Source organism: Rhincodon typus, chromosome 5, assembly GCF_021869965.1.
Source record: "Rhincodon typus isolate 14 chromosome 5, sRhiTyp1.1, whole genome shotgun sequence".
NCBI classification, from domain to species: Eukaryota; Metazoa; Chordata; class Chondrichthyes; order Orectolobiformes; family Rhincodontidae; genus Rhincodon; species Rhincodon typus.
In genome coordinates, this window is record NC_063336.1 from 62,410,026 (window position 1) to 62,432,485 (window position 22,460).

At 39.6% G+C, this 22,460-nt stretch overlaps 1 protein-coding gene across 1 annotated transcript in view; it reads left to right on the forward strand.

Annotated features, from left to right (window-relative positions):
- Positions 1-22,460, forward strand: part of LOC109914682 (laminin subunit alpha-2-like) — a 378,683-nt gene that overhangs the window by 241,691 nt on the left and 114,532 nt on the right. Inside the window, exons 24-30 of the mRNA XM_048597042.1 lie at positions 4,033-4,266; positions 7,934-8,077; positions 10,240-10,419; positions 13,782-13,967; positions 15,965-16,092; positions 17,690-17,807; positions 21,276-21,410. Coding sequence (XP_048452999.1) covers positions 4,033-4,266; positions 7,934-8,077; positions 10,240-10,419; positions 13,782-13,967; positions 15,965-16,092; positions 17,690-17,807; positions 21,276-21,410 — 1,125 coding nt within the window. The remainder of the gene's footprint in view (positions 1-4,032; positions 4,267-7,933; positions 8,078-10,239; positions 10,420-13,781; positions 13,968-15,964; positions 16,093-17,689; positions 17,808-21,275; positions 21,411-22,460) is intronic.

Sequence of the window (22,460 nt, forward strand, 5' to 3'; positions counted from 1 at the left end):
TTGTTTCGAGCCAGCTAGCCTCAGACAATGCAAACTACAAATACTGAGCAGGGCCCAGGGTGGGGTTTTATTATGCAGGAGAAAGTTGCATTTCCTGCATTGAAAATGGCTGCCTCCTAAAAACGGCTGCACTGAATATTTTTTTCATCGCTCGTGGGACGTGGGTGTAGCTGGCTAACCAACATTTATTGCTCATCCCTATCTAGTTTCCCTTCAGAAGGTGGGAGTGAGCTGCCTTCTTGAAATGCTACAGTCCATGTGCTGTAGGTAGACCCACAATGCTGTTAGGGAGGGAATTCTAGCTTTTGACCCAGCAACAATAAAAGAACGGTGATGTATTTTCAAATCTGGATGGTCAGTGGCTTAGAAGGGAACTTGCAAGTGGTGGTGTTCCCATGTATCTGTTGCCTTTGTCCTTTTTGATAAAAGTGGTCGTGGTTTTGGAAGGTGCAGTCTAAGTTCTAGGTCTAACTTCTTGGTGAATTTCTGCAGTACACACTGCTGCTACTGAGTGTTGGTGGTAGAGGGAGTGGATGCTTGTGGACGTAATTCCAATCAAGTGGGCTGCTTTGTTCTAGATGGTGTCAAGCTTCTTGAGTGTTGCTTCCCCATCCGGGCAAGTGGGGAGTATTCCAACACAGTGAAATAAGAAAGGGTAAGGCATGGACTGGGCTGTGGTTTGATTGTCTGTAGAGAAATTATTTCAAACAGTCCCTTACTGGATTTATTTGATGGAGAGGAGGGTGACATTACTATAGATACTATACTTTGGATCCTCCTGTGGCAAGTGAACTAAATTGCAAAGCAAATGCTCGCCTACCCCATACACATAGAATGAACTACAAATTAGTCTGTTTCAGAGGCAGGAAATGTCACTGCTGCATGTTATCCTGGTGATTGCTTCATTCCCTCTCTCGCTTTCATATTTTTCACCAACTTGGTAATCGAATGCTTATGACACTGTAACATCAATTCAGAGTCTATAAGCACCACTATGTTAAATTGGAGAAATTGTGAAGCCTGGCTAGTGTAGGAAAATGGCTATAAAATACTAATGTCCTTTAGGAAAGGAAACCTACCAGCCCAGGTTCAAAGCGGAGTCATTGCACTCGAAAAATTAACGCTACTTCTCACTCCACAGACGCTGCCAGACCTGCTGGGTTTCTCCAGTATATTGTGTTTTTATTTCAAATCTTCAGCGTCTGTGGATTTTGCTTTTATTTAGTCTACTACTTGTAGTTGACCTACCGTATGTGTGACTTCAGTTCTACACTATGTAATTGATTTAATCACTTTAGCACTAATATATACTGCCCTGCCAATGTTACCTGTGTGCCAAAAGAAACTTTAGAAACGCCCGCTTTCTTTTCCTCTCTGTGTCATTCTAATCCATTCCCTCCCATGTTTTTCACTCATTTTCTCACCTAATGCTTGAGTTTTCAATCGTCTGTTGAGGTGTGGATGTGCTGCAGGAGAGCTTGGGCATAGATATTCTGAAAATAATGGTCCCTGATGATGTATGAGTGTCCTGATGCCTCTGGGGCATATGAGTATTTTCACAACCAGAGACAGGGAGCCAACAACTCATTTGACTCCAGTTAAATGCTCATTCAGCTCCCTGAGAGGTTCGTTAATAGACAGATAAGAACCAAAAGTTGAATTTCAAATTGTAGACTGGCAAAACTGTGTTTCCCAATTAAAATGTGCCCTTAAAGAGGTTTTAAGACATGGAAGAGATTTATAGCTATTTGGAATCCATGGGAATTATGGAATATGAGGATTGAGTGAGAAAGTGGAATTAAGGTGCCTTGATATTGGAATTCAAGCTCAAATAAAAGCAAAATACCCCACAGCTAGAAATCTGAAATAAACACCAAAAATGCTGGAGAAACGCACTAGATGTGGCAGCATCTGTGCAAAGAGAAACAAAGTTAACGTTTCCTGTCCAGTCTGACTCCTCTTCTGTTCTGAAGAAAAGTCATATTGGATCTGCTTCTTTCGCCACAGATACTGCCAGACCTGCTGTGTTATTTGATATTGAATTTCAGAGTAGGCTTGAGAGCTTGTACAGCCTACTCCTACTTTTCCTTTACTATATTATAGCGTTCTGAAATAGAATTGTAGAATCCCCACATTGTGAAAGCAGGCCATTCAGCCCATACCGACCCACTGAAGGGCATCTGCCCTATCCCTGCATTTCTCAGTGGTTAAGCCACCTAGCCTGCACAGCCCTGGACAATTTAGCATGGCTAATCCACTTAACCTACACATCTTTGAACTGTGGGAGGAAACCCTCGCAGAGAACATGCAAACTCCACACAAACTGTTGCCGAAGGGTGGAATTGAACCTGGGCCCCTGGTGCTGTGAGGCAATGGTACTAACCGCTGAGCTACCATTCCGCCCCAGTAGCAGTGCATCACTTAGGGCTAGCAGATATGAGAGATGCTGCAAGACCCTCCCTTTATCTACAGCTTTGGGTTACCAGACCTCACTTAGGCAGATGATTTGTTCTGATGGTGATCCTCAGATTAAACTCGCTACCACTCCTCTCTCTCTAATGAGAGTGCAGCCTGTGATCGTCTGGGAATAGGATGACTTTCACATATGTATTTATGTTTAATAAAGCCTGTTCATGTTCACTCAACTGATAGTTCTGAGGAAGGGTCACCGGACCTGAAACATTAACTCTGTTTTTACCTTCACAGATGCTGCCAGACCTGTTGAGCTTTTCCAGCAACTTTGTTTTTGTTTCAAGTTTTTATATTGTTTCCATCTCAATCTATTGATTGTGTTTGCTGCAGCATCCACATTCTTTGAATAAAATTAACATATAATTTGCATCCAGGCCTCGGATGGCAGGACTGATGTATGAGGAGAGATTGACTAGGTTAGGATTGTTTTCACTGGAGTTCAGATGAATGAGGGGGAATCTCATAGAGACTTATAAAGTTCTAACAGGAATAGACAGGGTAGACATAGGGAGGATGTTCCTGATGGTGCATCTGACCAGAACCACGGGGCACAGTTTGAGGAATCTGGGTAGACCATTTAGGATGGAGGTGAGGAGACATTTCTTCACCCAACGAGTGGTGAGCCTGTGGAATTCATTATCACAGGAAGTAATTGATGCCAAAACATTTAATGTATTCAAGAGGCAGCCAGATATAGCACTTGGGGTGAATGGGATCAAACTTAATGGGGAGAAAGCAGGATTAGGCCATTGAGTTGGATGATCAGCCATGATCGTGAAGAATGGGGGAACAGACTTAAAGGGCTGAATGGCCTCCTCCTGCTCCTATCTTCAATGTTTCTATGTTTCTATATTGGTGTTTTTATTGGTGGTTTTTATCATTTGGTAAAGGGAAGAATTGACCCTTCAAAACTCATCATCTGATCCTCTTTTTTTATTCTGTCATGATAGTATGAGAAAGAAAAGGATTTTGTAAGATGGGAGTTGTGGAGTGAAGGGTTAGTTGTACCTTTATTCTAATAATAGCCACTGGCCATCCTTGTGAGGAGCATTGTCATAATAACATTATGTCATGTGGAAGTGGGGCCTGTGTCTGTAGCATTCCAGATATATCCTCTCTTATCATCCCTTTGGGGATCAGTATCTGGATTGGCTGGATGGTTGCAGAGTGACACAGCACAAATTTAATTCCTGTTCCAGCTGAGGTTGCCATGAAGGCTTGCCCCTCATGAGACAAGGTGATCCTCAGATTAAACTCGCTACCACTCCTCTCTCTCTAATGAGAGTGCAGCCTATGATCCTCCGGGAATGGGATGACTTTCCCATATGTATTTATGTTTAATAAAGCCTGTTAATGTTCACTCACCTGAGTGTAAGCCTGATCTTACTAATGTACAACCATGGTGTCATGTAAAACCCTATTTAGACAGTCATTCCAGTTCAGTTACATCACTTCACTCATAAACTGGTTATTTCGAAACATTGTAGATTTAAGTAAGATAACCATTCTCTCAACTTTTTAGAAGATACATTTCCTTTATTGTCTTCCATTTTTTTTCAGCCCTGTAACTGTACAGTTGTGGGATCTTTAAACCTTCAATGTGATGATGCAACAGGCTGCTGTTTCTGTCGTCCAAAGTTCACAGGGGAAAAATGTAACCGATGCAGAGAAGGTTACTGGAACTATCCACTGTGCCGGCACTGTGACTGTGATCTGGCAGGGACAGAGAGTCAAACCTGTGACGAAGCCGGAATTTGTTCATGTGCAGATTATAGCGGACAGTGTAACTGTAAGGTGAGTTCATATTTTTTAATGGATGGAATCATGTAATATCCAATAAATACTCAATCATGCCAGTTAAATTTATTAGAATTCTTAGAGGAACTAACAAGCAGGATAGATAAAGAGGAAGCAGTAATGTAATATGTTTGGATTTCCAGAAGACATTTGATTAGATACCGCATGATAAGCTGCTAAATAAGATAAGTGACCATATGTTGTGGTAAGATGGGCATTGTAGGACGTCAACCTATAACTGGTGGAGTACCATGGGAATCAGTGCTGCGTCCATAATGATTTACTATATACATAAATATATATTTATTATCTATTAATAATTTGGATAAGGGATGTGTACTGTCGTCAAGTTTGTGGATGATATATAAATAGGTGGAAAGACAAGTGGAGAGGAAGACACAATGAATGTGCAGAAGAAGAGAGAAGGGTTAAGTGAGTGGACAAAAACCTGGCAGATGGGATATAATGTTTAAAATGGGAGGTTTTACGCATTGGTAAAAAAAAGTAAGGATTAGAATATTATTTAGGTAGAGGAACACTTCAGGAAAGAAATCTGCTGTCCTTACCTGGTTTGGCCTACATGTGACTTCAGACCCAAAGCAATATGGTTGACTCTCAGCTGCCCTTTGGGCAGTAAGGGATGGACAATAAATGCTGGCATAGACAATGCTACTCTCATTGTGTGAATGAATCAAAACAAAAGACTGCGGAAACATGCAGCACAGGGGGATTTGGGGGTCACAAAATGCTAGCATACAACTTCAGCAGGCAATAGAGAAGGCAAATGGAATATTGTCCTTTATTTCAGTGGGAATGGATATAAAAATAGGGAAGTCTCACTAAAACTATGCAAGGCACTACTGAGTTCACACCTGGAATATTGTGAAAAGTTTTGGAAAGATACACTGGAGTCCAGAGAAGGTACACATCTTTGATCCTGCATCTGGAGAGATTGTCTTATGAGGAGAGGTTGAGTAGTTTGAATCTGGCCCCAGTGGAGTTTAGAAGAGTGAGAGGTGACCTTTTTGAAACATTCAAGGTTCTTAGGGGACTTGATATAGTCAATGCCGTTGCTTCCCTGCTGTGGGACACTCTAAGACCAGAGGACACAATCTGAGAGAAGGGGATTGTCCATTTAAGACAGAGATGAGGATGAATGTCTTCTCTCAGGCTGTGGAATCTTTTACACAGAGAACCAGAGGTTAGATTGTTAAGTATATTCAAGGCTGAGAAGGATAAATTTTAATCAATAAGGGAATCAAGATTTATAGGGAAAGGTCAAGAAAGTGAAGTTGAGGATTATCTCATTGAATGGTGGAGCAGACTTGATGGGCCAAATGACTTCTGCTCTAATGTCTTATAGTCATACAATGGGACACTTAGAGTCATGGAGATATACAGCACGGAAACAGACCCTTTGGTCCAACTTATCCATACAGACTGGGTATCCAAGTTAAATCTAGTCCCGTTTGCCAGCTTTTGGCCCATCTCCATCTAACCCTTCCTATTCATATTCCCATCCTTTTAAATGTTGTAATTGTACCATCCTCCACCACTTCCTCTGGCTACTCATTCCATACACACACCACCCGCTGCATGAAAAAGTTGCCCCTAAGGTCCGTTTTATATCTTTCCCCTGTCACCTTAAACCTATGCCCTCTAGTTTTGGACTCCCCCACCCCAGAGAAAAGACCTTGTTTATTTACCCCATCCATGCCCCCCACGATTTTATAAACCTCTATAAGGTCACCCCTCAGCCTCCAATACTCCAGAGAAAATAGCCCCAGCCTATTCAGCCTCTCCTGAAAGCTCAAACCCTCCAACCCTGGCAACATCCTTGTAAATCTTTTCTGAATTCTATCCATGTGCATAGATCACTGAAAGTTGCCACCCAGGTTGATAGCGTTGTTAAGAACGCGTACAGTATGTTAGGTTTTATTGGTAGAGGGATTGAGTTTCGGAGCCATGAGGTCATGTTGCAGCTGTACAAAACTCTGGTGCGGCCGCACTTGGAGTATTGCGTACAGTTCTGGTCACCGCATTATAGGAAGGATGTGGAAGCATTGGAAAGGGTGCAGAGGAGATTTACCAGGATGTTGCCTGGTATGGAGGGAAGGTCTTATGAGGAAAGGCTGAGGGTTTTGAGGCTGTTTTCGTTAGAGAAAAGAAGGTTAAGAGGTGACTTGATAGAGACATACAAGATGATCAGAGGATTAGATAGGGTGGACAGCGGGAGCCTTTTTCCTCGGATGGTAATGGCTAGCACGAGGGGACATAGCTTTAAATTGAGGGGTGATAGATATAGGACAGATGTCAGAGGTAGGTTCTTTACTCAGAGAGTAGTAAGGGCGTGGAATGCCCTGCCTGCAAAAATAGTAGACTCGCCCACTTTAAGGGCATTTAAATGGTCATTGGATAAACATATGGATGATAATGGAATAGTTTAGGTTAGATGGGCTTCAGACTGGTTTCACAGGTCGGCACAACATCGAGGGCCGAAGGGCCTGTATTGCGCTGTAATGTTCTATGTTCTATGTTCTAAGTTTCACAACATCTTTCCTGTAGGATGGAGACCAGAATTGCACGCAATACTCCAAAAGTGGCCGAACCAATGTCCTGTACAGTCTGATTGATAGCTCCAGGTCCTTATAAAGTCTATGACTACAAATGCTTGTTTTTATAAGGGTTTAAATTGTAGGAAATTGGTTGTGGTGATTTTTTTAAAAAATCACTCATTTTAATTTTAAAAAATCTGAATTCATTAATGGAATGAATTTGAACTTTGCCTTATTAAATGTCAGCATGGGTCCAGATGTCTGCCTGTGGGGCTCACTGGTTGATTAGTATGGATGATGTTAGGGCAAAGGGTTGTGGATAGAGAGCATGAATTAAATTGTTTGGCAATAAGTTGGCATAAGAACTATGAATGACCTTGGCTGGAGGGACACAGGTGGAGCGGCCATGGAGGATAGGTTGGTAGCATGGATCAGCATGGATAGGGCATGGGGAATGTGTGTGCACAGGTGAAGTCTGGTGTGTTTGTTTTGTTGTTTTTCTTGCAGCTAGGCCAAAGTGGCAGAGCACAAAGCAGACTTTTTGAACTGCAGTCCTCCTTTGAATCTGACAGGACCTGTAGCTGACTTTGAAATCTTTCAAGGGCTGGTGGCAATTCTCATATCTCTACCTGCTCCTCACCCCTCCGGCAATTTTTCTGACTGTGTGTTCTAAAAGTGAGATGAAAAATTCAGGCAAGAATGTTTCCTGTTGTGTGAGAGAGCATAGTGACAGACAATCAATATAAGATGAACAGCAAATTTCCAATACAGGGTTCACAAGGACCTTTTCTTACTGAAAGAGAATGTAAAACTCACTACTGCAGAAAGAGCTTGAAGTGAACAGTAGTTTTGCCTTTCTGGAGAGACTAGATGACACGTGAGAGTGAAGATAATAGAGGGTTATGCTGGTAGATTAAGATATGGAAAGTCAGGGGGAGGCTCGAGTGGAGCAAAAGTTCTCGTATAGAGTTGATGGGCTGAATGGTTTCTTTCTGAGCCATGTATCATATACAAGACTATTTTCTTTAAAAATGCATATTAATAATTATTTAATTAATATTAAATGCTACTGTTGATCTTTTAAGCAATCAGTTTTATTTGTTGTACAGGTGAATGTGGAGGGAATCAGTTGTAATAAGTGTAAGACTGGTGCTTTTGCGCTCTATTCAAACAATCCTCATGGATGCAGTAGCTGTTACTGCTCAGGTGTGACTACGCAATGTACTGAGGCAAAAGGACTGATCCGCAAGAGAGTAAGTGAATTACTTGCTGTTTCACATTTGATGAAATACTTCTGAACAACTCTGTATCTCCAAAAGGGCAATTGCGACTGTATCTGTCTCCCGTGTATTACTGCTTATTTTGTATTGATCTACCAAAAGTCAAAAGAATCCCAGAGATAGCTTTTGTAATTGTAAGTGAACAATTGAAACTTGAGGTGAAATATTTAATTTGAATGGAAATATATTTCCAGATAATGATTTAGTTGATTTTAAGTTTGCTGTGCAACATTATTGATATTAATCTTACAATTGTACTTTATGATTTGATGTATGTCCTATAAAACTTTGTGTATCTCTGTTTATGGTGCAAAATCTTGAAAATAGGTTTAGTAAAAGACATTCCCACTTCTTTTGTTCTCTGATGTGATATCTTCTTCAAGATTTTTTAACTGATAGTCAGAGAATTAAAAGAGCAGATGATGATGACAGTCGTCTAATTTCACTTCTCTACAGTGAAACATTTTGAAATTGTTCACTGTCTAACTTGGAATATATTGAGTTTGTGGACGTTGCTATAATTCCAGCTGGAGGTAATACTGGACAAGTCAGACCCCAGTGTAAACCCTGGCTGGATAGGTCATAACATTAATTTGTAATTTTTGCAGTAGTGAAGTAATTCACACAAGGCTGCCAATGTTTTTCAACAAAAGCACACAAGTTTGTAACACTAGAAAACAAACAAATTTTTATTTATATGTAAAACAGTTTTGGAATATGTTAACATAATCAGCAAAACAATGTTTCAACTTCTAACACAACAATATTCCTTACAGATACTCAATCCCTGTCAAGTTTACACTTGACCTTCTTGGTAATGCTGTTTTTAGTTCACTGCTGTAAATGACTTTCTGACCTCTTAAAAATACCTTCACAGAACTGAAATTTTGTTTCTATTTCAAAATTCCAAATCTCAAATAATGATTATTTAGTTTATACCTTTGTAACAAGGCTCTACCATTGACTATGTTCAAGAATATGATAAATAATTTGTTGCTTTTTCAGGGAATCAATAAATAGAGGGAATTGGTGAAAAAGTAGAATTGAGGGCGAAGGTCAGCCATGATCACATAAATGACAGAGCAGCTTGGAGGTTTATTCCTACTATTTCTGATATTCTTATGTTCTAATTGACTATATCAGGAATCATGAGCACAATGTGAAATATCAGGTCAACACATCAATGCCTGTTATTCCAATGTAATCAGGGCTAGACCAAGAGCATTTAGGTACCCTTGCACCAAGGGAAACCTTCCCCACTCTTCAATTAACTTTGGAAAATAAATATTGTGCATCACTTTTAATAGAAATTCAATTTTTATATTTGCACATTTATTTTACATGAGAAAGAAGAATATTATGGTATTGTTTTACATTCCCATTGTTCTACACTTTTTGCAGAATCTATAGTGGGAAAAAAAATAGAAGCTGTAATCTGTAATATGGCTCACATGATGTAAAACTTTCTCTTCACGTGACAGATCATTTTATACACAATTTACACAACCAATAATCATTTTAATAGAGTGGGCCAGATTAAATTACATGCTTTGATATTATTTACTGGTTCACAGTTTTGTAATAGTCATGTGGATAGGTAAAGTTATGTAATTGTCACATAAACAGAATAAGGAATATAATATAAAATTTGGGAAAGACTGATGTAATTATGTGGAAACATATGTCAGTATATTTGAATGTAAATCAGCAGACCTAGACCTCTCATTTCCATTGCTGAAGGCTGTATTTACTTTGAATTTCATGAATAGTTCTTTCAGATATTTGTTGTGCTGCCTCCTACTCTGGTATTCTTTTTCTTGGTGACTATCTGGTTTGCCTAATGATTATTTCAGCCTTGACCTCAATACAGTTATTTGTGGTTTGAATTATTATGAAACTATCTTTCAGTTTTCATTGAATGGCTGGAAAATAGCCCACAATGATTTACAGCCACATTCTGGATCCAGATTTTTTTTTGAGTAATATGTTATCATGAATCACCGACCTAACATTGTTCAGTTAATGTTGCTAGCATGTGTTTTGCTGTTGGCTTTCAACTTGTTACAAAGTATGTTTTTACAGTAAGGACTCAACTTTTCAGCACATCTAACAACTGTCTTCTTTTTCTCTTGAAGCTGATGCTTAATCCTGACCAGACTGTACTGAAAATAGTAAATAAACTAAATAACCGCGAAACAACTGATGGTGTCTTTCATCAGCATCCAGAGATAGTAGCTAATGTAGATGTAGTAATTAAACATCTTCTCTATGAGCCTTTTTACTGGAAACTTCCAGAGCAGTTTGAAGGTGAAAAGGTAATTAACTTCTCAACTTCATGTTGAAATGATAATGTTACTTAAAATTATTTACCAAACTGACTGATGGAATTCATCTACTATCTCAAATGTGGAAGTGAAGTACAATGAATGAAGTTATGATAGTCTCCATGATATTCACATGGTTATAAGAGATACACTTCTGGTAATGATAAACATCTCTTATAAGAAATTCTACACTATTTATATGCTGTCATGAAGGAACAGACTGACACAATCTTGCAACAAAAGTTACATTTTAATTGCTAAAATCTGGTGGGATGGGGTAATGTCAGAGGCTAAAATACAGAAAATCTGGAACAGAAATCCAATTCAAACCTGTTTGCTTCTGGTTATAATGGAGTTTGTCCAAGGTGTGGGTGGTGAATGCATTTAGAGGATCTAATTATCATATACCGTGGTCATTTAATTATAATGGGCTTTCTGACTTTGCTTTAACAGTCATTCTAATTTTTTATCCACAGGCAGTTGGGTTTCCCAGATTTCAGGAAACTTGGCAGTTTGAAGTCAGAAAAAACTGGGAGGAGCACGTTCATTTCTTCCAGGCCCAATAAACAACCCAGTAAGCCTTCCCCAACCCTATCACTCCAGTAATCTCACTGCCTTTGTTCTGTGACCACCTTCTACTTCAACCACTTGCTCCCCATACTCAATCAGATCCATCCCCACAACTGGGAACCCCACCTTCTATTATCTCACTTCCCCAATAATCTTCTCCCCCAGGTTTTAGTGTTGTGAGGCAGACAAAAATACTTCCAGCTGCCTGTGGGTAAGAAACTCAGAAAAAATATTTAAAACATATTTAAATATTTTAACCTGCAGCTAGATTCTGCGGTACAATTGGGAAATGCACTGTTATTGTAATCTCTACCAGATTGTCAGATGGCAATTACTTTTCATTTCGTTCAGACAACACCATTAAATAACTTCGCATTTATAGCCCTGTATTTTGTTATGTGATTTTAATGAAATGCAAGCATTATGAGCTTAATCAAATATTCTGATATGCTAACTTTTTTTTAAGATTGCAACTTAATTTTTGAAACAAGATTCAGTACTGTAGCTTTGTGGAGCGAGTTCAGAACTGATGCAATTAAAGAATAAAGTTATCATAAAAAGGATACTCAAAAAACTGATGGAGACTTCTAATGAATTTCTCAGTTATGTCTAGTGTTTCTCAGTATGAACATTGTGAATGAACTTCATGTTTGTTGTGAGTTGTGATTCGGAAAGTGTGAAGTTTAAAATGTCTTCTTCACATTCAATTGATGGTCAAGCAATTTTTCACACCAGGACTAGCCAGAAGATGACGAGATTAAAATTGTTGGGCAAACATTGTTTGTTGTAGTTTTTCATTATTGAACATGAAGCACTATCACTTACCAAGTTATCTTCAAGCAGCCTCAGTTGTAAGACTATATCTCAGCGAGAGAAACCTTTACAAAGTTCTAAACAATTCAAATTTTTAAGATAGACTACATACACTATGTAAAAAAACAGTCTTCTGCATCTGAAGCAAGTCTTTTCGTATGATTTCCAATCTTCACTGGATTAAGAATATCAATTTTGGAGAATACTATTGCTGGAATTCTTCAGCTTAGCCTTTTTTATTTATTCGCGGGATGTGGGTGTCACTGGCTGGGCCAGCACTTATTGCCCATCCCAAATTGCCCAGTGAGCAGTTAAGAGTCAACCATATTGCTGTGGGCCAGGAGTCACATGTAGGCCAGACCAGGTAAGGACAGCAGATTTTGATCCCTAAAGGACATTAGTGAATCACTTGGGTTTTTCCGACAATCAACAAAAGCATGATCATCATTAGACTCTTAATTCTGAGCCTCAACAATGTTCACCAGCTTCATCACTGACTTCCCATTCATATAAGGTGAGATATTGCTTTTAATTGTTCTGTACATAATACCATTAGTGAGGAGGTGATAGTGTAGTCGTATTGGTGCTGGACTAGAAATTCAGCGATGCAGTTAATGTTCTAGAGGGCTCTTATGTTGCAGTAGTAGTGTCCCTACTTCTGAGCCAGAAGGCCTGCGTTCAAATTCCACCTTCTCCAGAGGTGAGCCATAATTTCCCTGAACAGATTGATTGAAACTACCTATGGTACCGTCAGTCAAACGTCAGATCCTGAGCTGAACAATACTGTACCTTGTATAGATTCTCCCAGCAATACAGTGAAGATACACTAGATTGTTCTCTGGGTTGAGAGTGTTGTCTATGATGTATGACTGATTAAATAAGGTCCACATTCTCCAGAGTTTAAAAGAGTGAGGAGTGATCTGACTGCAAAAATCCAAGATTTTGAAGAGGCAGATGCTGAGAGGTTATTTCCACTGCTGGGGAATCTAGAAAACAGGGACTCAGCTTGAGGATAAGGAATCAATCATTTTCTACAGAGATGAGAATTTTTTTTTCAATAAAGGGATTGCAAATCTTAGGAATTCCCTCAGTATTACACTGGGCTAAAGCCTTGAACTTACTATTGGGACTTGAATTCTCAATTTCTGCTTCAGAAGCAACAGTGCCTAAGAATGGAGCTACAGCTTGCACAGTAGATCAGAAATTCTTCCCTGAGTGATTGACCCCCTATCCCCCAAAGCATTCAAAGCCTTTTCACCATGTACATTTGGGAGTATCAAGTTCCCTTCTAAGCTACACACAGTTGTCACTTGGTCCTACATCGCCATTCCTTCATTATTACTGAGACAAAAACCTGCAACTCCCTTCCTAATAGCACAGTGTGTGCCTATATCAAAGGGATTTCAGTGATTCAACAATATGACTTAAGCATCGCCTGCTCAAATGAAATTAGGGATAATCAACAAAAGCTGGCCAGGGTAGATTCTTTAAACCTTTCCAGTGATACCTACATAAATCCTCCTGTGAGGGTGTAGAGTAGCTGTACATCCAGCAGATGTAGGCTGAAGAAGAAAAGGCTTCTGCAAGGCCACAAGGTAACACCATTCTCCAAAATTGATTATCTTAATCCAGTGAAGATTGGAAGCCATACTAAAAGACTTGAATGGAGTTTGCAGGTGGATGTTTCACTAGCAGAGATGGATGGAATCCCTGGCATACCAATGACATCCACCATAGGTATCACTTGGTAAAAGGGCTTGTACAACAGATCCTCCCACAAGGGTTCATAAAGATGTTGTAAAAGGGACAGAATTCTGCAAGCACTAGGTCCTACCTCAAATTCCTGTCCTTTCCAGATGGCTATCTTGCTCTCTGTAATCTGTGAGTGTTTCGCAAATTGTGTTTAGTATTCAAGAGGTCAGAGCAATGTATTCAACTCACCTGTCATTGTGCCTTATTTTGTTTCACAGCTCAAAGCTTATGGTGGCAAGTTGAGGTATGCCATTTATTTTGAAGCTCGAGAAGAAGTGGGTCAATCCACCTACGAACCACAGATTATTATGAGAGGTGGGCCCGCAAGCAAGTTGACCATTGTACGACATGTATCCGCTCCTCAAATTGGTCAGTTAACCAGACACGAGGTAGAGCTCACTGAGGTATGTTTATACTTTTGCAACACCTTACATATCATTTTTTTCAGTTACTGATAAAGCAGTTATTATCTATCCCATCTTTTGGCCTGGATATTAAAAACATCAGGTTACTTAGACTAGGGGAGGGTTGTAGACACAGTTTTTGTGTTGAAGCAAACTATTCAGTTTTTATCCTTGACAAGCTGCTTGCTCGGAAGTCAACCTGACTGATAGATTTGGCTTCTAGTCGTCATGATGGAGGGAAGATCATTGATGAAGCAGCTATAATGAAGGAACTCTGTTGATTTCAAGTATGCTCCTCATTTCTGAAGGAGCCAGGATCTAAATTCCCAACCCGAAATGTGGAACACAATGCTCAAAGACAAAAGTAGGGGCTGAGTGGCAATCTGACACGGATTGCGAATCCTTCAAAAATTAGGTCTTTACCATCACTGGCTGTGTGTTAATCCAGCACATTTTCCAATGCTGATGATCCACTGCCAAGTTGCACCCTGGTAATGGAAATGAAAGTCTAGACAGCTGGCTCAAACCTTCACGTCAAATTCGTCCATCTAATGAAAAGTATCCCTGTCATAATTAGCTTCGAGAACAAAAGAAAAGAAAAGCTTGTTTTTGGATTAGAGTTCAGAACAGTTGAATTGCTAAACTACTCTTCATTGGGTAAACTAATCCTTGCATTTATACAGTGCATTGTAAGATTTAATCACCTCAAAGCACTTTACGCAATTATTTTGAATGCAGTAATAACAGCTTTGTAGAAAAATACCACAGACAAATGTTACATAGGCATGCAACAAATGACCAGTTAATTTATTTTGTTATGTCGTTGGTATCCAAAGGAGCATTGATCAGAACTTCATATTCTGCCTCAATTAATGGCTTGGGAACATTGATATACACCCTGAACCACCAGAAGAATCTTGGTTTAAGAGTTCTGACATTTCAAGCCTTCCATTTCTGTCTTGATGGTGGTGGTGCAGATTGCTGAATGAAGAAGGATGGTTAACATTCATCTTCCTTGCATTCCTGGTATTCTGGTCATTATTATAGAATTCTATAGAATCCCTACAGTGTGGAAGCAGGCCATTTGGCACATTGAGTCCACGCCAACCCTCCAAAGAATATCCCACCCAGATTCCCCCCACTGTCCCTGTAACCCTGCATTTCCCATGGCCAATCCACCTAACCTGCACATCTTTGGATTGTGGGAGTCAACCAGAGCACCCAGAGGAAATCCACACAGGTACAAGAAGAATGTACAAACTCTACACCGTCGCCCAAAGTTGGAATCAAACCTGGGTCTCTGGTGCTGTAATGGAACAATGCCAATCGTTAGCTACGGTACTGCCCTACTGAGCCACCATGCCGCTCTTAAAATCAATTATTGAAGCACGTACCTGATTTCTGTCTTCTGATGCTGTATTCCAATCGGAAACAACTCATGTCATAAGTGGAATCTTGCATTTCAAGGTTAATGTCATTTGAAATTTGGCATTTTCGACAATGCAGCATTCCCTCAATATGGTCCCTCAATATGATTCATGTGCAAAATCAATTGGCTCTTGACAATTCCTGTTGAATTTGGAATTCATGATTTCGTCAGAGTATGAATGGCTAATTTACCACAGCAAATTCCATTTTCTCTGTGAATCACTTCATTGAGCTGTATAATTACTCTTCGCACCTGTGCAATACAAAAATTTAATCAAAGGTTATCAGATCAATTTACTGATGATACATTCCTGGCAGGATACATGGAGAATAAAATTAGAATTCTGTACCTATATCTCTTATAGACTCTCCTCAAGCACCGATCATCAATGAGAGTATAAGGTGAAGGAATTGTCAATAAATTACATTATGATGTGGAGATTAAAATTAAAGCTTTTACATCAGTAATAGATCATTCATTCAATTAACTAATTATTGTTGGGCTCAGGGGAGGGGTGAGATAAACCGAAGATTTTCTGTAAATAATCTCTAAAATATTTTTTATTCAGCATGATTGGAAATATGACAATTCACCAGATGGCAGACCTGTTTCTCGCAAAGACTTCATGGATTTGCTGTATGACATTAATTCCATCCTCATTAAGGCATCCTACGGGACTTTCATGAGACAAATCAGGTATAAACAGAAGCCAACATATGAAATTAAAATGCTAGTTTTAAAAATGCAGCTTCTGGACCAAAAGGTCTTCAAGTTGTAATTGATTTTTAAGATCTTCTGCTCCTGGGATCAAGAAGCATAGGAGTTGGGAGGTCATGTTGTGGCTGTACAGGGCAATGGTTAGGCCACTTTTTGGAATTCTGTGTTCAGTTATGGTCTCCCTGTTATAGCAAAGATGGTATGAAACTTGAAAGGGTTCAGAAAAGATTTACAAGGATGTTGCCAGGGTTGGAGGGTTTGAGCCATAGGGAGATGCTGAATAGGCTATTTTCCCTGGAGAGTTGGAGGCTGAGGGGTGATCTTATAAAAGTTTATAAAATCATGAGGGGCATGGATAGGGTGAATAGTCAAGGTCTTTTCCCCATGTTAGGGGAGTTCAAAACAAAAGAGAATAGGTTTAATGTGAGAAGGGAAAGATTTAAAAGGGACCCAAAGGGCAACTTTTTCACACAAAGGGCAGTGTGTGTATGGAATGAACTGCCAGAGAAAGTGGTGGAGTTCAATTACAATATTTAAAAGGCATCTGGATGGGTATATGAATAGGGATGGTTTAGAGGGATATGGGCCAAATGCTGGCAAATGGGACTAGATTTATTTAAGATATCAGGTCGCATGGAAAAGTTGGACGGATGGATCTGTTTCCATGCTGTACTACTCTATGACAATATAATCTCCCTAATCTGAATATTTACATGAACTAGCCTTTAAATAGATAATTGCTGAAGTAATTTGCAAGATGAAAATCAGTCAAATTTGTGTTGTCTGGGATACGTGGGAGGTGCAAGCAACCTTAGCCAAAAACCAACTTTGAAAAATAGGATTTTAAAACAAATTTGAAGAAGGTACGTCATTAGTAGTGGGTCAGCCATGATTTTATTGAATAGTGTCACAAGCTTGAGGAGCCAAAAAGCTGCTTCTGTTCCTGTGTTCCTTTCACTATTTGTATAGCTGCAGTAGGAGCTTTTGATACTTGAAATTTGATGAACATGCTAAGGGTATTTATGCTCCAGCAGCACGTTTCACTTGATCAGATTCCTTCTTGGGATGCATTTATTTAGATGTTGTTGCTTCATTTATTGGTTAATTGTCCATGTGTTGTAAAGTTTTAGTAGAATTTATCAGATTAAGAGGCTGTTTTATTTGTCAGAGATGTTTATCCATTACGATGATTCTTCCATTTTAATAAATCATTATACCAAGTCAAACCAATCAGGAATGACATTTATCTGTATGAGAATTTATGGAATTACATTATCTGAAAGAAAGTGACTTTCTCTCTCCCATTGACAGGTGTAGAGTTTTACCCAGTTTGTATTATTAGGGAAAGCAGTGTTTGTAAAACATTCCTAATCAAGTTCAGCATGGCTGATTTGATAGAGAATAATGAGCCTTAGCTCTAACAGCTTGTGAAGTTACCATAAATGTGCAATCTGGTTAAATATACATAGATTAATGACAGTAATGTCAAAATGTAGGGAGATTTAATTTACAGGCAAAATTGACAATTCAAGATGTTTAACAGATTTCATTTTTTTTATTTCAAATGTCAATCCAGAATCTCTGAGATATCTATGGAAGTGGCTGAAGCCAGTGATCACTACTTCAGGGCTGAACATGCCCAACAGATTGAGCAATGCTTTTGTCCAGAAGGTTATTCTGGCCTGTCATGCCAGGTAATGTCAATGTTCTTGGAGCCTATGGTAGCAATGAAAGAAAGGGTGAAGCCAAAGATAAAAGTTCACTTTTGTAAAGAGGAATGAAACAAAAGCTAGAATAAATGCTGACAATATAAATGAACAGATAATTGTGTGATAATACTCTAGAAATAATACATCGTTGGTGTAAACAGATTTTTAATATCAGGACTAATTTCAAGGATTTTGTTAATTTGTTGACATCAGTTTGACAAAATTGGAAGTTGTAGTGGACAGTGAGAAGGTTACCTCAGAGTCCAACGGCAATTTATTTCAATTGCTTGATAACCTTTTTTTTGTGGGTGTCATTGGTTATGCCAGCATTTATTTCCAATCCCTAATTGCTCAGAGGGCAGTTAAGTTGGTGACACTAACCAACTTTAGAATAATTAATTATATTTTTCGCAAACACAGTTTTCGAAATGTCTTCTTTTGATCTGGTTAATACATGAGATATATAATGGATTTTTTTTTACTGATGCTGGGGAATCAGTTTTGTTTTGCCAATAGCAAAGTCAAATATTTGCTGACACTGGTCAACCCACAGGTGGTATTTAATGCTGGGCAAGAGAATGGTGAAAGAGGTGAGCAGGGCACTGAGTAGCACAGGAGCAGTATCAAAAACTTGATGTGGAATGGAAACACTACATTATCCCGGTTCGGGGAATGTGGAGGGCACAGGACAACAAAGCCAATGTCATGTGGAGGGAAGCCAATTACATTAGTTCCACAAGCAATGAATACTCTCAAACCACAACATTCAGCGATTAAATGCTACCTGAACAAGTTGGCAGTGTAGGGGATGCACGGGCCTTTCCTTTCACAACTGGTTAAATTTGGTGGTGAGCAGGCGAGTCGGTCCTCAAGGTGGATGGTGAGCTGTTTAGAGCTGCCTATCACTGCTGAGAGATTGTTGTGTGTGAAGGGAGAGGAAGCTGAAAGGGAGATCGAGTGCAACTCTGAGATTAACACCAAGGCGAGTTTCACCAATATCTGAGTGGGTCTCATTCAGCTCCAGGTAAAAAATGTTTACTGAGGTCAGGTTGGCATCATAGGACATAACCTTGCCAGGCCTATTCTCTCTGTTAAGCTTCTGGAGGTGCAATTGATCCCATGCATCTGGAGCCTCAAATGCAGGAGGAAATGCATAGAGGAAGGAAAGAATTGAGCGTAGTTGAAGTGTGACCAGAAGAGCAGCAAAGGTTATCAACTATAGCAGAACCAGATGCTGACTGCAAACAGGACAAAGGCTATCAGGACCCAGTCGCATTCAGAGCAATGGAATGTTTAAGAATCCACTTCCTTTGTCTTAACTGTCTGAAAATATTGGAGATGCATTGCCAGTGGCAGCTGGAGATATCTTGAGAGGCATTCACAGAACACAGATGCCTTGTGACCCACTGGACTGGGAGGGAGTCCAATGTTACTGGCAGTAAAAGTCACAACAGCATTAAACATCTGTATCAACAACTCCTTTTCGACTGTTGGTTTCTACTCAGCAGAATCCAAAATGAACGTGTGCGCTGGCACTGCAATGTGATCCCGCCAATGCGCAAGTTAATGATCTATTACGTAACATGAGCCAGTCTCTCATAGGCTGTAACATGGAGCACACCTTCAGAGAAATGTCTTTCAGATATTGGCACTACTTCCCATATTGATTTTAGCTTTCCATGTGAGTTGGTCTTTTTTTCAGTACGCGGGATATTAATAGTCGTAAAAGATTCCGATCACTTTATACCATAGACTGTGTTATAATGATTTGTCAGGTTAACAGTTTGGTCATCTTCTGAAATTTACCTTTTGCTTAATTGGTTCTGAACCTCATTGATGTATTTGCATTTGTGCACACTCTTATCGTTTTATTGTCAGTGTTGTGCCGTTATATGGTCTTTCTGAAATTCTGTGTTTTGGTCTGGGGTCTGGCTAGGCTTTTGGAACAAGATTTCCTGCACATGTATGCCCAGTGTTTGTTTGTGCCACCTGCTTTATTGACATAAATGGATAGGTGGACAGACCACATCTGTTACAGATTTGTTGATTTGGTGCACTTTGCTGACGATCACAATGGTGTTGGCTGCACGTAAAGTATGGAATTATTGTTGACCTGCCAATATGGCTTCGTTCTTCCGTCCATTATCAAATAATGTGTCAATAGTCTAGCCCATTGTCGTGACCAAAAGATTGTTCCTAAAGGCTTTAATTAATGTCAAGTTGAACAGTCTGTCTGACAATTCCTGTTCAGAAAACAATCACAGTCTCATGTTCTTTGCTGCAGCTTCTTCATAGAAACTGATCGGTAGACTCTTGGTGTTGTTGTCTGTATGACAGGGTTCAGAGTGTATTAATCCTGAAGTTAATTCTTTATTTGAGCTTGTCTTCATGAACCTTCCAGAACTTTTCTAAACATTTCTAATTATGTATGGAAAGACTGGATGTGTTAATCCTGCAAAGGCCATTATTGTCAATGACTAGTACACTTTGTAGAGCACTTTTCTTGAGATCATCAATTTTTGGTCTGCAAAATACTACAGATGTTGTCTGAATGGTTTTAGTTCAGTAAGGGTGTTACTGGATGCTACAGCCATAATGAGGGTTTTGCTATTCATGACTCTGCCAAATCTTGAAATCTTGGACTATATCCCCTTAAACTGTATGTCCCTGACTGTGTCAGTGTAAATTAAAACCACTCTATCCTCTATAAGAAAAACTTACAGCTGGATCAACTGTCAGAAACAGAACGTTCTAGCTTTCTGTACTTCACTGAACTTATGTTCCAGCTCAAGAGTACACCTCAAAAACTACAGCAATAATTCTCTCAAGACCCTCTTAAGATCAAAGTGTAAATATGCTGAACCAGAGAAAGGAGGCATTTTGTAGCCCTTTTTGTTCCGTGGCTGGACACATTTCAACATCTTCTTCCTGACAGCCCTGCAGTTGGTGGAGACAGAGATAGTAAGGTTGAAATCAGTTGGACTTGGGATCCAAACTCTGCTTCGTTAATCAGCACTTTCATGCGAAAGGATGGGAGCAGTAGGAATAGCCAGTGACCTCCTCATGATGTTTGGATTGTTGGGTAGTGGGGGTATGCTGTGAAAACTGAGGTTAGGTTAAGTATACAGTGCTAGGCATTACCTTCCAACATTGTTCGATTTTCCAATTTTGCCCAGGAGAGTGAAGGGAAATCCAGCTACATATGCTTAACTGAAATGGGCAACAGCAAGTTTGCCATGGTAAAGTAGTTAAAATTTAGGCAACACTTGAAAGAACCTAACTTTTCATCAGCTTGTTCTATTCCTTTTGGAAACCATATGTGTTGATACTGATCAAAGGTAAAAAATTGTCAGCGTATCTGGCTGATATCTCTTGCCATGGTAAGTGCAGAGTCCATCATAGAACGTGAAAATGATAAAAGCCAACAATGCCTTCTGTTTCCTTATCCTTCAGGATTGTATGCTCGGTTATTACAGAGTACCGTTGAGATCAACAATCAGGGAGCACAGACTGGTGGTGTGGAGCTGTGTACAATGTCAGTGCAATGGCCATAGTGACATTTGTGACAGTAAGACTTCGATTTGTCAGGTACCAAAATGTCTATTACTGTTTATTACTGTTTGATCAAAAGAGCTGAAGAAATTGATTTCTAGTGAATTTTTTGAACAGTTGTTGTCACCGTTGTAATATAGGGAAAGGGCCTACCTTATTCGAGACCCATCGCCAGACTTTTGCTTTAATTTTTTTAAGAAATGGAGCTCAGAAGTGAAGGAGGCTTATTTTTATATGATTAATGTCATTTTTAAAATCATACCAAATTTGGCTAAAATAAAATTTCGAGGTCATCATCGTCCTCCATGAGCAAGAGATTGCCTGGTGGTGAGTTTAACCTGAGGGTCACCACACATCAGGAGAGTGGTGAAGTTCAGGATTAGGGACCTTCATGGTGACCTCAGCTGGTCCAGGAATTGAAAGCATGCCGTTGGCCGCACTCTGCATTGCAAACCTTCCATCAAGTCAACTGAGCTTACTGCTCCTCTGGCTAAAAATGTACTCTATAGGAAACATTCATCTCATAGGATTACCAGGTCAAAACAATCTCCAGCAAGAAAAAAGCTTTACTCTTTCTCCAGAAGCTTAAAAGGACAGGCCTTGTCAACAGTGGAGCCTAGCACTCTGCAAGAGCCAGACCAGAGTCAGACTGCTTAACTGTCTACAAGCCACAAATCAGGTTTGTGACACTCATGCACATGCTCATAAACAAGAACAAATATGCATGTCAGTTTCACTTGGGACAGTGAAAGCTTTGCTACCTGACTCAATATTCTTCCAGTCACCACTGATGCACTGTGATTGCAGTATCTACTGTCTACAAGAGGGATAGGCAAAAAAAGCTGGTCTAGCCATCAGTGACCATGTCCCATAAATGAATAAAAAAACATTCACTGAATTTTCTTCATTTTGAGTTCCTGGTTCTGTGATCTCAACCATGGAGAAGGACAAGAGAAACAATATTATTAGGTCATCAAGTACCTAAGTTCACCTCCATAACACACACCATCCTTATGGCCTTATCCACTGGCCACCAAGCCAGTTGTGAAATGGCCCCCTCCATTTCCAGAAGTGGGGATCAGACAT